The sequence below is a fragment of the Lacerta agilis genome, chromosome Z, assembly GCF_009819535.1.
Source record: "Lacerta agilis isolate rLacAgi1 chromosome Z, rLacAgi1.pri, whole genome shotgun sequence".
Classification (NCBI taxonomy): Eukaryota; Metazoa; Chordata; class Lepidosauria; order Squamata; family Lacertidae; genus Lacerta; species Lacerta agilis.
Genome location: NC_046331.1, coordinates 45,080,678 through 45,100,125, shown reverse-complemented (window position 1 = coordinate 45,100,125; position 19,448 = coordinate 45,080,678). Strand labels below are relative to the sequence as shown.

General features: G+C 46.1%; 1 protein-coding gene across 4 annotated transcripts in view; it reads left to right on the top strand.

The window, feature by feature from the left end:
* Positions 1-3,078: 3,078 nt before the first annotated feature.
* Positions 3,079-19,448, top strand: part of KLHL13 (kelch like family member 13) — an 80,593-nt gene continuing 64,223 nt past the window's right edge. For 2 of the 4 annotated variants that reach the window (XM_033138293.1, XM_033138286.1), the window contains exons 1-2: positions 3,079-3,287; positions 15,654-15,707. In XM_033138293.1, coding sequence (XP_032994184.1) covers positions 15,679-15,707 — 29 coding nt within the window. In that variant the 5' untranslated portion in view covers positions 3,079-3,287; positions 15,654-15,678. The remainder of the gene's footprint in view (positions 3,288-15,653; positions 15,708-19,448) is intronic. The other 2 variants (XM_033138288.1, XM_033138291.1) reach the window with 2 other exon arrangements.

The following is a 19,448-nucleotide window of genomic DNA, read 5'->3' as shown; positions in this document are numbered from 1 at the left end:
AAAATAAAAACAACAACCCAAAAAACCCCACAATTTAAAAGGGCATAGGATGTCAATAAAATCAGTCAAAGGCCTGCTTAAAAAGAAACGTTTTTGCCTGGTACCTAAAAGTGTCTTCTTCTTCCTCTTCTTTGGCGATCCCTGATCCCTCGTAGCCATGTAAGATTGTCTTCCACAAACATGGTCTTAACAGGGAGTCCATAAGTGAGTGTGGAGGCCAATTCTGGAATCACACGTCCTTCCACAGTGGGGACATAGGTTTCTGGGCAGGAGTTGATCATGGTGAGGGTTTGCAAAGCGTGCCTTCTTCTTAGCATGTTTCACCCTTTTGTATTGAGTTTGAGTGTCTTCAAAGCCCTTTGTTAAAGGCTGTTCTCCAACTGGAGCGCTTGCAGGCCAGTGTTTCCCAGTTGTGGGTGTTTATACTTTAAACCTCTTTTTTGACCACCAGCATTATGCTTTCCATTTTAAAGTTCAGAATAGAGTAGTTGCTTTGGAAGACAACAATCAGGCATCTGCACAACATGACCAGTCCAAGGAAGTTGATGTTGAAGAATCATTGCTTAAAGGTGTATAATGAAGGCGCCCGGAGAACTTCTCTGGGGAGAGTCACAGGGGGAGCCATTGCAGAGAAGGCCCGTTCTCGTGTTGCTACCCTCCGGACCTCTTGAGGAAGAGCCACACAAAAAAGATTTATCTCAGGGTCTGGGTATTGCGGTCCCGAGCAATTTAAGGTTTTATAGGTCAAAACCAGCACTTTGAATTGGGCCTGGAAACTAATTGGCAGCTAGTGCAGTCGGACCAGGATCAGTGTAATATGCTCAAACTGTCTCACTCCAGTGAGCAACCTGGCCACTGAATTCTGCACCAGCTGAAGTTTCTGACCCGACTTCAGAGGCAGCCCTACATATAACATTGCAGTCAGGGGCGTAGCAAGGTAAATTGGTACCCGGGGGCAAAAAAATTTTTGTCAAACCCCCCCCCCCCAGGCATGGGAAGGTCAGGTGGTACCTGGTGCAGAAAATTTCTTGTCAACCCCCCCATTGATTCCCCCCCCCGCAAAAATGGTTTTATGTTATTTCATATTTTCTTACAAAGGAATAATAACAAGTAATAATAACAAAAAGTTTTATTTATAGCCCACCCTCCCCGGCCAAAGTCGGGCTCAGGGTGGCTAACACCAGATACATAACATTGGTATAAAATCAAACAATAATTAAATTACCTCCTAAAAACATCTCAAAATCAAACTAAAGTCTAATTAGATGGCTTTCCATAGGGTTAGGTTTGGGAACAGTAAGTGTTCTCTGAACTGAAATTTCAGCCTTCATGACATAGGAAAACAGCCAAGTGAACAGCTATTTTGGTGGAGGAGGATCAAGATATTAACTGATATGCATGAAATTTCATATATAGCTAAATAATCCCTAGTATAGTAAGATAAGACCTTCGGAGCAGGCATTAATTTTTTTTTAAAAAATTAAATCCCCCCCCCCAAATTGTTCCTTGATAATTTGTCACCCCCTCCATTATGGAACCCGGGGCGAAACACCCCCGCCCCCCTTGCTACGCCCCTGATTGCAGTAATCTAACCTTGAGGTTACCAGAGCATAGACAACAGTAGTTAGGCTATCCCTGTCCACATAGGGGCGTAGCTGGACCACCAGCTGAAGCTAATGCCACTGAGGCCACCTGAACCTCAAGTAACAGCAAAGGATCCAGGAGTACCCCCAAGCTACGAACCTGCTCCTCCAGAGGAAGTGTAAGCAGGCGACTTCCCAGCCATGTGGTCCAGGGAACCACCCACTAACAGTGCCTCAGTCTTATCCCAGTATGTTTCTGAGCACAATTCGAAGTGTTGGTGCTGACCTTCAAAGCCCTCAACGGCGTCAGCCCAGTATACCTGCAGGAGCGTCGTCACCTCCAACCCGGATAATTACCGGTAGCTTCAGTCTGTTGGCTCTCATCCAGGCACCTTGGTCCAGCACTTCCACTGCCTCACCAGAAGGAGAAATAGAGCTGAGTGTCATCAGCATACTGCTGACAACTCACTCCGAACCTCCAGATAACCCCATTTCATGTACCGGTAGCAGTTAGATTTGGTGGATAGAGTGCCTGAAGAACTGTGGATGGAGGCTCGTAACATTATACAGGAGGCAGCAACGAAAACCATCCCAATGAAAAAGAAATGCAAGAAAGCAAAGTGGCTGTCCAATGAGGCCTTAAAAATAGCGGGGGAGAGAAGGCAAGCAAAATGCGAGGGAGATCGTGAAAGATACAGGAAATTGAATGCAGATTTCCAAAGAATAGCAAGGAGAGACAAGAGGGCCTTTCTAAACGAGCAATGCAAAGAAATAGAGGAAAATAACAGAATGGGAAAAACCAGAGATCTGTTCAAGAAAATTGGAGATATGAAAGGAACATTTCGTACAAAGATTACCACAATTAAGGATGCTGGAGGAGACTCTTGAGAGTCCCATGGACTGCAAGAAGATCAAACCTATCCATTCTCAAGGAAATCGGCCCTGAGTGCTCACTAGAAGGACATATCCTGAAGTTGAGGCTCCAGTACTTTGGCCACCTCATGAGAAGAGAAGACTCCTTGGAAAAGACCCTGATGTTGGGAAAGATGGAGGGCACAAGGAGAAGGGGACGACAGAGGATGAGATGGTTGGACAGTGTTCTTGAAGCTACTAACATGAGTTTGGCCAAACTGCGGGAGGCAGTGAAGGATAGGCGTGCCTGGCGTGCTCTGGTCCATGGGGTCACGAAGAGTCGGACACGACTGAACGACTGAACAACAACAAAGCAGTTTCATGTAGATGTTAATATGAAAGACCAGAAAAGAGAAAAGCTTATTTGTGTTGGTGTGGAGATGAGTTTGCCTGTCTCAAACTGGACCTGATACATTACTTTTACAATAAATTGTCGAGCATCGACGTCTTAATGGCGGCGTCGAGATTCGAACTCGCAGCCCACTGCTCTCCCTCTAAATCCTCACTAACGCTTCCCTCCCTGCCCGCGTCGCGCAGGCGCAGCGCCGCCATCTTGGTGACGCAGGAGGGCGTGGCTTCAGGCACGGAGGGGGCGTGGCTCTCGATTCCGGACTCGGGAGGACTTTCGAAAAGCTCCCGCAGCCGCCGAGGGGGAAGGAGGAAGCGGATCAGGTGCAGCGGATCGGGCCCCGGTCGCTCTCCCCCTCCGTCCCCACGCCAAACCGCCGCCCCCCTTCCTCGCGACTCTGGGGCCTTTATTGACTTGGCGGCAGCAGGTGGCGGCAGCCGCGGGTGAGGAGACGGCGGGGGGGGGGGAGCTCGACGCTGCTTCTCTGTGAGGTGAAAGCGGAGGGGGAGGGCCGCGACCGTGGCGGCGGCGGCGGCTTTGTGTCCCTCTCCACCATTGGCTGGAGCAGGGAGGCAGCGTGGAAGGGACGGCGGCGCTGATTGCCTGTGCGCTCTCCGGGGAGCGGGGAGGGAAGGAGGGCGACACGATTGGCTGCGCGGTCGATCCATCTCCCTCTCTCCGTCCGGAGGGGAGGGGCCCCTACCCCCCCATACACTGGCTCAATGGGGGGGGGGTCTCTTCCCCCCAAAACCAAGGTGGTGCTGTTGTTGGGGGGAGGGAGCAACACCATACAAGAAGTGCATTTTAAAAATAATATAGCGAGGGGCTGAATCTTAGAGTGTTAACTCTATTTGCATAGGCTGAATGGGGGGGGTTGGGTTTTTTTTTGGGGGGGGGAGGAGATAGCTTGGAATTGGATCCTTCCCCTTTGATCTTCATCAGAGGCGTACCTAAGATCAAGTGCACTCTTTGCAAGAAACTGTATCTCCAACTCCCAGTGACAAAAAGAAAATGTTACCCAAGTACAGTACTCTTAAGTGCATCCAGAGTGAATTGTAGCCCAAAACATCTGGAGGGCGTTAGGTTGGCAACTGCTGTTTTAAGGCACAGGGCAGGACCGCCAGATGCAGATGCACTGGAGCTTTGGCAGAAATCTGTAATTATTTTCTAAGGACATCAGGTGTTTAGGATGGCTGTTTTGGAGAGACCAGCTGCCCTTCTGGGCTTAACTAGTAGTTAAACAAGAATTGGGCACTTTCCCTCTCTCCATTATTGCCACCTGCCCTTAATCTCAGCGAAATAGGAACTGAGACTATGCAGGAGGGAGGAGGTGTCACTTTGCATGCACTGGGGGTGTGTTACTCTCTTTTTTTTTTAGTCAGACAGTAGGACCCTGGTTGAAATTAGCTTTCAGTAGCCCAGGACCTCCATACACCCTGCTCAGTCTTGTGCTCCACAGAGGAGACACACTCAATTTTCTTTTGATACAGATGGATTCCAACTACACTTGTAGGATTGCTCTGCATTCATTTCCCAAGTACACCATTGCTCAGGAAAGTCTCTCTCCCCTCTGCTAAAATACGTATTAAAATAATAATAATGGTGTGCAGTAATTGAAAACAACAGCAACCACACTATGTTCTACCACCCAGAATCTAAACACCGAAGGAATACTGTACAGTGGTACCTCGGGTTGCGGACACAATCCGTTCCGGGGTGCCGTTCGTACCCTGAAAAGTCCCCAACCCAAGCGGAGCTTTTGCACATGTGCAAAAGCACGATCTCGTGCTTCTGCGCATGCGTTGTAACCCGCACCGTTCGCAACCCGCAGCAAACGCAACACGAGGTATGACTGTACTTGCAAAGGACAGCTTGAGTTTTTCTGATATCCCATGAAGGCTGCCAGCAGCCCATTAGAGGCCACAGGAAGTTGGAGGATGCAGCGAGGTGGTAATTCATGTTGGTTCTTGTCAACCAGTCTCTATTTATTGAGCTGTTGTGTGTTTGGTCACAAAGAGAACCACTTGAGTGTAGCGGTTAGGGCAGGGGTAGGCAACTTAAGGTCTGTCGGCCGCATGCGGCCAAATCACCTTCTCAATCTGGCCCATGGACAGTCCGGGAATCAGCGTGTTTTTACATGAGTAGAATGTGTCCTTTTATTTAAAATGCATCTCTGGGTTATTTGTGGGGCATAGGAATTCATTCTTTTTTTCTTCAAAATATAGTCCGGCCAACCACATGGTCTGAGGGACAGTGGACCGGCCTATGGCTGAAAAAGGTTGCTGACCCCTGGGTAAGAGTGTTGGTAAGACCTGGGGGTTCAATAAGTAGATCCCAGCAAGTTCATTGTAACTTAATTCCTTACTACAGCAGAATCCATAGCATGTCTACTGAGAGGTAAGCCTCATTAAATTCAATGGGATTTATTCCCAGGTTAAGCTGCAATCCTAACTCCACTTACTTGGGAGTAAGTCCCACTGAACTCAGTGAGTTTTACTTCTGAATAGATTTGGTTAGGATTACACTGTTAGAATGGATAGGATTGTGCTGCAGGTTTATAATATCTAAACGAGTTTGCCCATAAGTAACCCCAATGTGAATTCAATTGGACCTTCTAGTATATACTTTGCTCACTGGAAGAGCAGATCCTGAAGTTGAGACTCCAGTACTTTGGCCACCTCATGAGAAGAGAAGACTCCCTGGAAAAGACCCTGATGTTGGGAAAGATGGAGGGCACAAGGAGAAGGGGACGACAGAGGATGAGATGGTTGGACAGTGTTCTCGAAGCGACTGGCATGAGTTTGGCCAAACTGCGGGAGGCAGTGGAGGATAGGGGTGCCTGGCGTGCTCTGGTCCATGGGATCACAAAGAGTCGGACACGATTGAACGACTGAACAACAAAGTATATACTTTTAGGTTTGCTGATTTAATCTGGTCTAGAATAGTAACAAGGACGTGGGTGGCACTGTGCTCTAAACCACAGAGCTTAGGGCTTGCCGATCAGAAGGTCAGTGGTTCGAATCCCCACGACGGTGTGTGCTCCTGTTGTTCAGTCCCAGCTCCTGCCCACCTAGCCGTTCAAAAGCACGTCAAGTGCAGATAGATAAATACCGGTAGGTACCCCTCCGGCGGGAAGGTAAATGGTGTTTCCATGCACTGCTCTGGTTCACCAGATGCGGCTTAATCATGCTGGCCACATGACCCGGAAGATGTCTGTGGACAAACGCCGGCTCCTTCGGCCAGTAAAGCAAGATGAGCGCGCCACCCCAGAGTCGTCCGCGACTGGACTTAATGGTCAGGGGGTACCTTTACCTTTAGAATAGTAACAAACTAAATGGAATCTAATTAATTGTTCAGTATTCATAAGAAAACCAATAATAATTGTGAAGCAGAGACCCTTCTGAACCAAGACAAGGCACTTAAATATTTCAGTTTGCTTAATTCTTAGAATTTAAGTGTATACTGTTTGCTTTGCAAAGGTGGAGGGTAGAGAGAACATCAGAATAGGTGAGGGCCATACAACTTTCCTGACAGTTAATTAGTCAGAAGAAGCACAAACTTGATAAATGTCCACTTTATGAAATCATGCTTCTCTTCCTAACTTATGAGAATTAGCAGGAATTGGATCTGTGGCTTCTTTAGCCCATATCCATCACACAATCTCTTCTCTTTCTGAATTTTCCTATAGTGCTGCAAACCAAATTGTGGTAAATCCTGAACCAGAGCCATTAAGGTCTACATTGGAACCCCAGGTTACACACGTGATCCGTTCCGCCTGCTGTGCGTAACGTGGGCGTGCGTAAGTCGAATGCACGTAAAAAAACCCTGAAAAACGGGAAGTCGCGCGATTTGAGCGCATGTGCGCAGAAGCGTTCTGCGTATCTGGTGCTCGCACGCACTCCTGCATGCTCTGGAAAACAATTCCGGGGGGCAGGAGTGAGTATCCCGAACGTACGCAACACGGAGCATATGCAACAAGAGGTATGACTGTACTGCATATAGACATGCAGACAATATAGTCTCACACAATTATCTAGAGCTAGCCTAAAACACTTTGCTGCCCTAGGAGGGGTGGCAAATGACCCTCATCCTACACCCCAAATCAATATGCATGGTAGTCAAGGCTGGCCACTTTCTTCTAGCACATGAAGCAGAAAATCCAACAAGCTACTTTCTTGCTCTTTGTCCATAAAAAATACATGAAAACCATTAACAACTTGCTGCCCTCTCCATGTCACCCAAAATTAGCTGCCTGAGGCAGCTATCCTACTCTAAAGCATGGAAACTAAAGCATATCTCCCCCCTTCAGTTTCTGCTGCACAGCTGTTTAAAGTGCTGCTGTCCCTTTAAAAACATCATTCAGCCTTTGTATTCCTTCTGCAACATCCCACACACCTATCTTCCCCCTTTAAGAGCAGCCTCTCCCTCTGCCCCACCTGCCAGTGACCCCTCTTGTCTTTATTAGGGCTGAATAATGGGAATCTGGCTCTTTCTCTTCCTTTTTTCACAAAGGGTGCATAGCTCCATGGCTGAAGTATGGAGCATGTTTTTTTTTTGCACAATTGTCGGTGATATTATTTTTGTAGAGTTTCTGCAAATCTTGCTGTGACAAATTATGGGAGGTTAACAGTACAGTTGTGTCAGTAATCATGTGGTGTTTCCTGCAGTTAATGGACACAGAAGACAAGCTCAGGGAGCTTGCATTTGAAACTTGCAGTTCAGGGAATGAAGAGTCATGGGTAACGAGGGAAAGCTCGATTGCGTTTTTTGTTGTCCTGACCGTTTTGATTTTAAAGTTTAAAGCTTTTGCAGTATGAACATAGTGTATAAAATGTGTTTGGTTTAAGCAAGCAGGGGAGATAAGTGTAGATGCATTAGGCTATGTTACAGTGCAATATATTGGTATGTGTAGTCCCTGTTCCACATTGGGCAAGGATATGGCTGAGAGAGAAAGGTCTGTAAAAAACACTCAGCTGAGTGTAAAGCTCTCACCTCATATTCTCTTCAGGTTGATCTCTGCTGTGCTGGGGACAGGAGGAGGGGGGAGGACAGATGGGGGGGGGACAGGAAGTGGACTGGGGATGAGAATATTTCCCCCCCAATCCATTTTCAATTCTCACCAGAAGTTGTGAGTAAAACAAAGTTATATGAATCAATATTATGCCGTATTTCCATTAAAGCAATTAGTCTTAAGTAATGAATAGACTCCAGACCCTTTAAAAATGTTTTCTAACTTCACACAGCAGCATTTCTTCAAGAAATGTGGGCAGGGGGTGCAGTGATGATGAATAGGACATAGAAGTCTTCCTCTGTCCTGTCCAGTGTATACTGGGGAATGAAAACACATGTCATGAACATGGTTCCATTCCAGCGCTCTTGGTAACCCTGTTCACCCATCTGCAGAGAAAGTCACTCCTGTGGCAAAATAGATTCAAGAATATTGAAAATGAGAATGCCTTGTTTTTCTGGGATTCTAACGTGAATACTGTATTTTCCGGCGTATAAGACGACTGGGCGTATAAGACGACCCCCAACTTTTCCAGTTAAAATATAGAGTTTGAGATATACTTGACCACAGATTTTCCACCTGGTGTATAAGACGACCCCTGACTTTTGAGAAGATTTTCCTGGATTAAAAAGTAGTCTTATACGCTAGAATATACAGTATTTCTTTGCTACCCAAGATGTATTTATTTGCACTGTAGGAAAGTTGAGGCTTCATTTTACTTGCAGCTGCTTAGCATATGCTTTTGAAGCTGGATTTGAGGTTGCATTCATAGGTTTTATGATGAATTCTCAAGGGGCTCATTTAGAATATGCCTTCTCTGTGTGTTTAGCCCTGTAAGTAGTGTCTGAACTACTGTAATCTATACAGTTCTGGACTTTCGCAGTGTATCGTAACAGAAGCCTGCTTCAGGTATTCCCACTTTCCATCAGAGTTTGCAAAGGAACAAATGTGTTGTTAGTAAGGCTTTCTATACTGTGGTGTGCAAGAATAATCTTTTAATGTAGCTATTTTTTAAAATGTTGGTGTCCTTGCAAATGCCAGTGAACTTAGCTGTGTTGCATACTTTGCTCCAGGAATAATAGAATCATAGAGTTAGAAGGGAACCCTGAACGTCAGTATAGGAATCCTGTACACAGCCTTATCTGGGTGGGCCATTTACTGATATCCATATCCCTACTTGTTCTTGGAAGCTCAGGTTGTGCAACTTTTCTAATATAAAAAGGGTGAAGAATATATCAAAATGCATACAGTACAGATGGCCATAGATACTCAATTAGAAACTCCCAAATACCATATATACTTGAGTATAAGCCTAGTTTTTCAGCACACTTTTTGTGCTTTAAAAGCTGCCCTCGGCTTATACTCAAGTCAACCATTCCTTAAGAAGTGTATAAGAACGGCGGTCCCCAGGCAGCTTGTTCCATTCCTGAACTGCTCACATAAATGCAAACTTTAGACCCCAGAAGGCAGAAAGCCTATCAGTTAAGGAAGTATTAAAACCCCACAGGTGCTCACTTTCCCTGGCTCCTGCTTAAACAGGACAGGATCCCAGCCTTCTCTCTATAACACAAGGGAACATTGCGCTGTGAGTTAAACCACGGAGCCCTAGAGCTTGCTGATCAGAAGAATGGCGGTTCGAAACCCTGCGTCGGGGTGAGCTCCACAGCAGCAAAGGAGGAAGAGGAAGGAGCAGCCCAAAGGGCTGCTTTGGGCTGCTCGTTCCTCCTCTACCACAGTGGCAAAGGTGAACCAGCTTATACTTGAGTCAATAAGCTTTCCCACATTTTTGTAGGAAATTAGGTGCCTCGGCTTATATTTGGGTCGACTTATACTCGAGTATATACGGTAGATTAACTCCCAATTTCAAATTGCCAGCCTAAATAGAAGTGTTGAGTAGCATCTTTAAATTCCATATGCTCCTATTCTTACAGACCTTCTGAAGATGACAACAGTGATTGGTTATATAGCAGCAGCTCCTGAGAAGTAATAGCTGCAACTTGACATTTATTTTATCTCCCATAATGTGCTAAGAGCTCTATGGAGAAGAACGCCTCTCTGTGTGTTCTGAGGAAATTGTGCTGTTAAGAGGTGCATTTGATCGGAAAACTGTGAAGCTTCAGTTTGAGAATTATTACTTGTTCCTAGAATTAGCAGTTGGCTCCAGGGGTCGCAGATACTTCGTATTTTCTTGCAGAATGTGAAGAGCTTACCTCCAAAGGTGTCTGAAGCTGCAGCATTTCACAGGGTGGCTGTGTGATCAGCTGTGGCATGTCTACAATATGAATGTAGCATGAAGTAGAGCAGGAATGAGGAACCTGAGGCCTTGTTGCTGCACTACAACTCACATAATCTCTGACCATGGGCCAGGTTGGCCGGGGCTGATGAAATGGGGAGATCATAGAATCATGGAATTGTAGAGTTGAAAGGGAGGGTCATCTAATGGGGCTCAAACCCTGAGCTATCTCAGCAACAACTGAAGGGCCACAGGTTCCCAGTCCTTGAAGTTGAGGCTGGAGATGGAGGAGTATTGTGTTGGAGGAACAAGAATGAATGCCGAAGGCTGGAGTGGTGGGGAGGAAGAAGTTTGAAAGAGGCCCTGCATCTTTACGTGACATTTCCTTGCCTTGCACGATACATCTGACAAGGCCTGGCATTGTGTTAACTGTACTGCACAGACGCCCTTTCATAAAGGCTTGACCATTGCAACATGGTGGAGGGGAGTGCTGACATTTCCTCACACAGACTGGCCACCTGCAGAGTCTGCTTCGAACAGGGTTAAAAGGAGTTCGCTGCTTCCTTCTGGTTGCTCCAGGCAGTTTCTTGCCAGAGGAAAGGACTTGGCTAATTTTCTGCCCTGTTTGCGTCACTGTTTTGTTCTTGCCTTTGCTGCCTGTGTTAAGGGCATTCTTCACAAAGGCCTCTTTGCCAATGTATATTTTTTCTTCCCTCCCATAAGTTTTGTTCAGTGTATTGGCAATAAGCTGAGCTTCTGGGAATGGTAACAGAAAGCCTATAATAATCCTCTGCTGTCATGACAATAGCTGAGAAGCTGTGGGTCTAAACACTCTGACAGTGTTGCATGCAAATGTGAATTACTTGGTTCTTTGCTTGTGAGTGATTATTATGCCTGCTTTCTCCTATGGTTTGCATTTTAGTAGTGCCTGTGTATATGGTAGCGATCAGTCTGAAAAATGTTTTTGAGTGCATGGGAATTGTGTTGCTGTTGCCATGCTGGCATGTATCTGGGAAGGCAAAAAAACCAAAATGCTTAGCCATTGTGGTAGTGGGTGGGGCATGTGAGACCCCCTACCAGAAGGGGCTGCAGCATGGAGAGTTACCCAAAGCCTCATGGTAGGAAAGCACTTGCCTTGTTAAATATTTATTCCTTTATGGCTGTGGTTTCCCTACAATGTTTTGGGGCTCTAGTGGTGTCTCAGAAGAAGCCTGTTTGAGAGGGTTTCAACAGAAAGAGCAGTGATGGTCAAATAGCTCCCTTGAATAGATGCTTTGGTCACTGTTACCAATCTCCCATGGCACTGCACAGTTTCAGGAGGGTGTTGGGCATGTTTTAGGGGTGACTCTCTTGGTTCAAGTGTGACAACAGGCCTGGCTAGTGCTCTACTTGAGCAAAGTGCACACTTTAGGGCAGAGGTTTTCAACCTTTTTGGGTCCACAGCTCCCTTGACCAACTACCTTCTTTCTGCGGCACCCCTGTGGGTCTCAGGAACCCAGTTATGTCCCCCCTTGCCTGCAGGGCTAGCAGCCTCTCACCCTTTTTCAAACATCCTCCCTGGTGGAGTGTTCCCTCAGCCTCCTCTCCCCTCTCCTTGGGAGTGCTCTGGGCAGCTGTCGCCACCCTCACCCAGCCCGCAAAGAGTGGTGCCTCCTCACACCGCCCCCGGGGGGGGGGCTGGGAAGAGGATGTCCCCAGCCTTAGTAGCCTGACGGACACTGGCCAAAGGTGAATGTGAGGCCAGCACTTTACTCACCTTGGGAGGCAGCAGTAGCAGCAGCAGGTGCCACCAGGTCTGCATGGTGGAAAGTCTCCCCTTTGGCTCCAGGCACTCGGCTTCCAGGCAGGCCTTGCACACAGCAAGCAGAAAAAGACCAGTGTTTCACCTACCTGTCGGGCCTCCCACTTATCATTCGCAAAAGCAGGGGCTGGTGGACTGGCTGGCTGGGCTCCCTCACCCACTTGCTTGCTTACTATGAGGCCCCCTCAGCTCCTGGCAACCAGCACCCCATGACCAGTCCCAGAGACACAATTTGCCTGGGGAGCTTGTAACCAGGGCTTCAACAAACAGCAAGCCTTTGGGAGTCAGAGACACAGGATGGCATCAGAGGAGGGAGGGAAGGAAAGAGGGACCAAGGCCAGGGTTGCCTGTGACACCCCTCACCATCATTCAAGGCACCCCAGGGTGCCATGGCACACAGGTTGAATACCACTGCCTTAGGGCATGTCTAAGAACTTGCTGCAAAATTCTGTGTTACTATGGCAGATGTGCAAGGGACTCTCAGTAAGGGAGTCAGTGGAAAGTGTTCCCTGAATATTAAAGGGACTGAATGAATGTGCTCAAATTAACAGGTAGATCCAGGGAATGCTATATGCACTGCTGGTCAAGCAGACCCCATTTTGTGAGTTCCACAACCTGGCTACCTCTGACATACAGGCACATTCAAGCTTCATGAAATCTAATTTCTGTACTCCTGTACTGTATGTTTCCTTTATAGTAGTATGATATATCAAAGACTGAGTACAAGGGCTGAGACTGGGAGGCATCTGGGGTGAGTGGAAATCACCAATAGGCCACCACTGACAGGAAGTGATGCATGTTGCCAACTCTTCCATGGTTCCTGCTTTGTGTTCCCTCGATTTATCAAAACTGCCTGCAGCTACTGGGTAACTTCTTTCAGGAAGAAGTGTTTGTGAAGTAATTAAAGCAGTTGGCTGGAATATAAGTGTTCCAACCCGTTTCTCTTCACCTCCACTGTTTGCTGTAGCAACATGTTGTGAGTGGAACTGTTCGTTTCAGCCTCCTCAAGTCTGAGATGGTTGTGACTGGCGTCCTTGCCAGCAGGGCTCAGGTTTTGTGCGCACACGCCTGCTGCTTCACCCAGGCTTGCAATGAAGTTGGCCAAGGTTGCCACTGCATATGCCTACAAGTGATGAAACTGGGGGGTAGCTTTGTGAAAGGTTACCTCCCCTGTAGCTGTAGGGTTGGGAGGGAATGACTGCTGACCCAGCTGGGGAATAGGCTAAGGATGGCTGGAAAATGAAGGTACCGTATATGGCGGCGTATAAGACGACTTTTTAAGCCTGAAAAATCTTCTCTGAAGTCGGGGGTCGTCTTGTACGCCGGCAACATCATGACCCGGAGTTCCGCCCCGCCACTGGCTACATGGAGCCTCTCCCCGGCGCTCCAGCCGCAACCGCTGCCTCAGCCGCCATGGAGCCCGGGCTGGGCGTGGGCGGCAAGCGCGGAGGCTTCCTGTGCGGCGACGGGGAGGTTCTCCCCGCTGCCCCAGGTGTCGCTGCCGACGCCTCAGCAGCCGTGGAGGCCGTCCTGCGCTTCAGCAGGAAGCGCGGAGGCCTCCTTTGGGGCGACGGGGAGCTTCTCCCCGCTGCCCCAGGCGTCGCTGCCGACGCCTCAGCAGCCGTGGAGGCCGTCCTGCGCTTCAGCAGGAAGCGCAGAGGCCTCCTTTGCGGCGACGGGGAGCTTCTCCCCGCTGCCCCAGGCGTCGCTGCCGACGCCTCAGCAGCCGTGGAGGCCGTCCTGCGCTTCAGCAGGAAGCGCAGAGGCCTCCTTTGGGGCGACGGGGAGCTTCTCCCCGCTGCCCCAGGCGTCGCTGCCGACGCCTCAGCAGCCGTGGAGGCCGTCCTGCGCTTCAGCAGGAAGCGCGGAGGCCTCCTTTGCGGCGACGGGGAGCTTCTCCCCGCTGCCCCAGGCGTCGCTGCCGACGCCTCAGCAGCCGTGGAGGCCGTCCTGCGCTTCAGCGGGAAGCGCGGAGGCCTCCTTTGCGGCGACGGGGAGCTTCTCCCCGCTGCCCCAGGCGTCGCTGCCGCCGCCTCAGCAGCCATGGGGGCCGCTGTGTGCTTGGGCGGCAAGCACAGAAATCTCCTGTGTGGCGCGGGGGACGCTCTCCCCGCCGCTGCCGCCGCCTCAGCAGCCATGGATCCCGGGCTGGGTGAGTATACCCCAAACTCTGTTTTTTCACATTAAAAGTTGGGGGGTCGTCTTATACGCCGAGTCGCCTTATACGCCGCGATATACGGTAGGTTTATGCTCTTTACTTACTCTCTTTCCCCATATAGCAAAAACTTTTATGATATCTGCCACACCAGCCCCTTTCTCAAGCCTAAACATGATAGCACAGTTTGGAAAGCCAAAGTTTGGAAGCAGAAGAATGGCTTTAGCAAGACTATGTTAATTAAAATTGTTTAGAAGAAACTTCTTTTTGAATGAAGGATTCAATTGTTAGAAAGTATTATAAGATTTTTATGTATAAGCTATGATTTATTTTTGATTAAACAAGGTTAAGGATATTAAGAAATATGGCAAATGTTAATAGAATAAGATACAAAGCTACCTACAACGTATATATGATTTTGAAGACAGTGGAGGGAACAGGGGAAGTCCCCTGAATAGAGAAGAATGTAATAAGAGAAGTACAAAGATAAGTGTTGGTTAAGGTTAGTATATGTTTTTTCTGTATGTTTGTTTATATTGTTATTGTTTTTATTGTGTTATATATTGTGTTTTTATGGTGTTTATGTTTATGTTGATGCTATGTTTTTTCTTTGTTTTATTGGAAAATAATAAAATCTTTATAAAAAAAAAGGAAAGCCAAAAGCAGCAGGAAGCTTTTTTTGCTCAACCCAGTAATTCAGTTATGACAATTTACATCCCTCAAGAACAGCAGGCAGTCAAGAAGTTGTTGAGGCTTTGCTAAGAACTGGAGATGGGGCTTTATCTGTCATGCTTGCTGAAGGGGACGTGTCTTCCAGTGTTTTCCTTGCTATTCTAACACCTGTTGCTTTTGTGTGCATGTTCTTTAACTGCTTTTCAAACATTTTTTTTCAAACCCAGGTATCTCTCCTGTGCCATAATGGGTCTAGCTTTGTTTCTGGGCAAATATTTTAGTTTGCAAACTTGCTGGTTTTTTGTTTTTCTTTAGCAGCTGATGGGCCTTCTTAAGACCATAAGAATTAATGAGCTGGTAACTGATGAAAGAGAATCCTTATCTGTGCCCTGAATGGAAATGTGGACAACTGCTTGGAACATATTCTGGGGTGTTGTGTGACATGCTGTGCAGATCAGTGGTTCTCAAATGTTTTTCTCTGGGCCACACTTTCAGAACAAAAATTTGCTTGCGCCACATCAATTTTTAAAATTATTGTTAATAAGTAGTACATTGCAAAACGAAAAGCAACAACTTCTAACAGTGCTTGATATATGATATAAAACACATAGGATATCCTTAAAGTATAAAACAATGCAGCTATGTATGAACATGAATCATTCCCAAGTTATAGTACTGATTGTTCTTGAATCATCCCGCCACAGTTGCCATCCTCTTCTGCTGCACCAGTGCACTGCGCCACACCACTGTGCAGATGTTGCTCCAAAATACTTTAGTCTACCTCCTTTCCCTTGAGAGAGTGATGAAGAACATCTGCACTAGTGGGCTGGAAGGAATGTAGGCTGGTTCTGGTATCAGACTCTTGATGTAGAGCTTGCTGTGCAAGGGTGCCTTCTTCCCCATGTCTGAGAGTTTCCGTCTGTTTTTGTTCAACTTGCAGGTTTGCAAGGAGAGAAGAAAGGCATATGTTGGAGAGGATGTGGAGAGAGGTTTTGTGAGTATCTAAATATTTGTGTGTTATGTAAACTGGTATCTGGTGGTCCAACACACGGCCTAATGGCCACATTTTTTTTGCAGCCCTCTGTAACATTTGATCCCCCCAACCCCAGTGCAAAATCACATTGCCTTCCCAAAGCCAGGTAAGCAAGGCACTGGGCTTTGGAAAGGAGTTGGGAGGGCTCTAGGACCCTGCCAGAGCCTCCTTCCCAAAGCCTTCTTAGCTGGCTTTGGGAAGTCAGCATGAAGGCTGGGGTGGGGGCGTCTTATTTTGGTCTTGTCTCCCCTTCCCCAAACTTGGCAGTGTGCGGCCCGCAGGTTCCGTGTCAAAGTGCTTCTGCTGCCCACTTAGCAGGGTGGATAAAAATCAACGATTTTTTTAAAAATAATAATAAAAAAAATCAGATTTTTTTGATTTAAATCGGATTTTTAAAAATAAAATGCTTTTTGGGGAAAATATATTACCATCCAAAGGTTATTCAATCCTGAAATAAAGATTAGTTTTTTAATTATGTAGAATAAGGCTGTATATGTTTAATTTTTTTGGTAAATAAATTCCATTAATCCATTCACAATGTCATTTATGCTCTTCCAGAGGTTTTTGTATGATTATTGGGCAGTTTCTCTGCCTACAAGATATTATCACTGCAAACCTTGATTTGGTTACAGAAATCGTGAATATCAGGTGTGGCTGGACCAATAACAAAGTAACCCATTTTAAGACTGAGATGGCATAGAATCGGGATTGTGTGGAAGGGCAAAATCGCACAAACTCAGGGCGCTCCCCCCCCAAATTTCCCCACACCATCAGAGATGTTGTGAGATCAGGGCTATCCAAAATCTCACGGGAGCCTCCCAGAGCAGGAAAACCTCGCATGGGAAACACTTTTAAGCCCTCTGCTTTGCTTACCAGGCTCTGGAGGCGCATGAAAAATCTCTTGGGGCTGTCTGAAGAGACACTGGATGCCTGCAATTGGATCCCTGTGAGGGCCTCCAGAACCTAGTAAGCAAGGGTCTCCTGCCCCCTCTCTATTTATGTTTATTTTTTATGTTATGCCTAAAGCTATGATCACATAAGTAAGTTGTGGTTCCACTGTAATTTCTGGAGCTTCTTTCTTACCCACAGCAAATAGCCCAAAGCAGCTCATAGTACACAAAGATGACAGTACAATTTTACTAAAAAGCAGCACATTAATTCAGCATTTGAGTTCTAAAATATTTCAGTTGTAAGATCAAAATGTGTCAATTTTCTCTATAGAGAGCATTCCATCTCTGAACATTAGCATGAGCTCTTGTATATGAATTTGGCAGGCCCTCCCATAATTTTCATTAAGTGCTTAAAAGCTAGAAAAAGAAAAGGCAGTAGGACAGAACAATCACAGGTTGATGGTCTTAAAAAGCTGGTTTTTATAGTTGTATCTTACCTTGCAGTCCACATGATAAAAACCAACACACACTGTGGGGAAAATATAAGACCTTTTAAATTTCTAACATCTCAAGCTTAAGTGTGTAAGTGAATTATTGCCAGAATGTGGAAGTTCAATCTAGGTTAAAAATTTTGCCCTGTCCTTCTTACTTATTATCAGGTGGGTGTGTCTTCATAATCCTGCTTTAGAGTTTGATTACAAAGGCAACTGAAATATTTAGTTGGGTTTTTCCATGATGACTTCACATTGTAAGGTTTGTGACGGAGACATGCTTAAAAGCCTGGATCCTTTAGGGTACAGATGCCTGTGTACTTAGACAATGAAATAATCCAATTTTAGCTTGGCACTGGAGAAGAGTGTCACGCCAGAACAAATGCAAATTGCTATACAGCAGCTGGGTTTGTCGAGCAATTTTGAGCTTAGAGGGTTCCAAGTGCAGAGGAAAAAGTGTCCCCCTTTCCCCTCTTGGTGCTTGTTAAAAGCTTCTGAATATTTGCCGGAAGCATGTTTGGTTTACACTATGGCTGTTGTGGTTGCCATGAAATGTATATCTTGGATTATAGAATATAAAACACATTATTTTTTAAGAACTCAGCAGTATAGTAGAAGCTGAGGGACCTGTCTGGAGGGCTGAAGAGCTTTAATGTCTAATTTAAATTTTCTATCTTGGTTATAATACCGTTGTTGCTTTTAAAGGCAGGGGTTATTGGCTGTCTCAAGTCCCTCATATTTTTTGTCTCATGGTATTTGTTTTAAAGTTTAAAAAGGTTCTGCAGAGATTTCTCTGTTTCCTCCTAGACTAAAGCAGGTGTTGGAATTCATTTTGAATCAGCTTTATATCTTATTTTTGGAGAGTATTTCATGTGTGGAGTCAGATCACTTATTACATTGCAAAAGTTTTAACTTCTACCCAGCATATGTATTCTATGTGTGACTTCATTTTTTAATATATGTCTAGGCAAATAACATTATAATGTGTTGGGTTTATGTGCACTTGTTAAGGCTATTTTATGAGTTGTGGGCCAGATGGTTCATGGTGAAAAAGTGCAGAGGTTTGGCATGTGCGGTTTTGAATGCTGAGCGCTCAGCCATTCTAACATTGCAGAACAGATATGTCAGGCTTGGGTTTATACACATGCAGGGTGGTGGTGTGAAGAGAACTTATTTTAAGCTTGCATTTCGGTATCCTACTAGTGAAATTTTAAAGATGAAATCCATTGAGAGTTGAAATCCATCTCTCCATCTCAGTCACACAGCAAATGCAGATAGCCAACCTGATGCCCCCCGAAACATTGGGTGGGCACTAGTCTGTTGAAATGGATCTGGTGTATGGGAATAGAATATTTGACAAGGTATCAGGAGACCTAGAATGTTTTAAAACCCCTACTCTGTGGCTTTCATTGGATCATCTTGGGCAGAGATAGCATTAATTGACCCAACCTGTCAATACCAGAGTGGTATTGAGGAGAAAATAGGGGGCACCAGGTGCACCATCCTGAGCTCCATGAAAGAATCTTGAGGGTGAGGAGAGATATTAAAATCCTGAGAGATATGCAGCATAATTCTACTCCATGCATAACAGGGATGAAACTTCTTGTGTTTGGAACACAGGTAATGAGATTTTACAATGTGATAGGAGATACAGTAGTTTTGGCCTGACCCTACTGCTTTCTCTCCTCTGCCCACCTCTAGCTTCCCAGCTCATGCAAATTGCAAAACATAAAATGGGCTGTGCTTTATAATCATAAGCATGTGTTTACTTGCTTGTTTTTCCCTTTTACTTGGAGATCGAAGTCTTCTCCCTTGCACATATGAATCAACTCATTGATCCCTTGATGGTGTGCCAGTGAAAGGCAGCTGATTATTGAGACAGCCTTTCTTGCTTGTGTAGATCACCACAGAAGTAGCAAAGCAGTTTTGTCTCAAATCCAGGGTGAGTTATTGATGGTAGGGAAACAAAAGCTTCCAGCTTGCTAAGATCTATGTCCTTTGATATGACTCTTGTTAGCAGAGATCGTATCCCGACGAGAAAGACATGTTTCTTACAATAGTTTTTGCAAATCATATAGATTGGGGTGGAGTTTTTTTTTATGACTGTCTCCTTGTTGTAACTGCTTTTTCAATCTGATGAGCAGGGAGGGGGAAAGGCAGAGACAGCAATCTCCTATGTTACCTCTGCTTTGAACTTCAGTTCCATCACTATAGATTTTTATTTGCAGAACATTAGCAGGGGATGTGAAAAACAGTCTCAGATGAGCACCAAATTATTCAGGCCTGCTTTGGTTTTGGTCTTTCTGGATTCTTTGTAATAA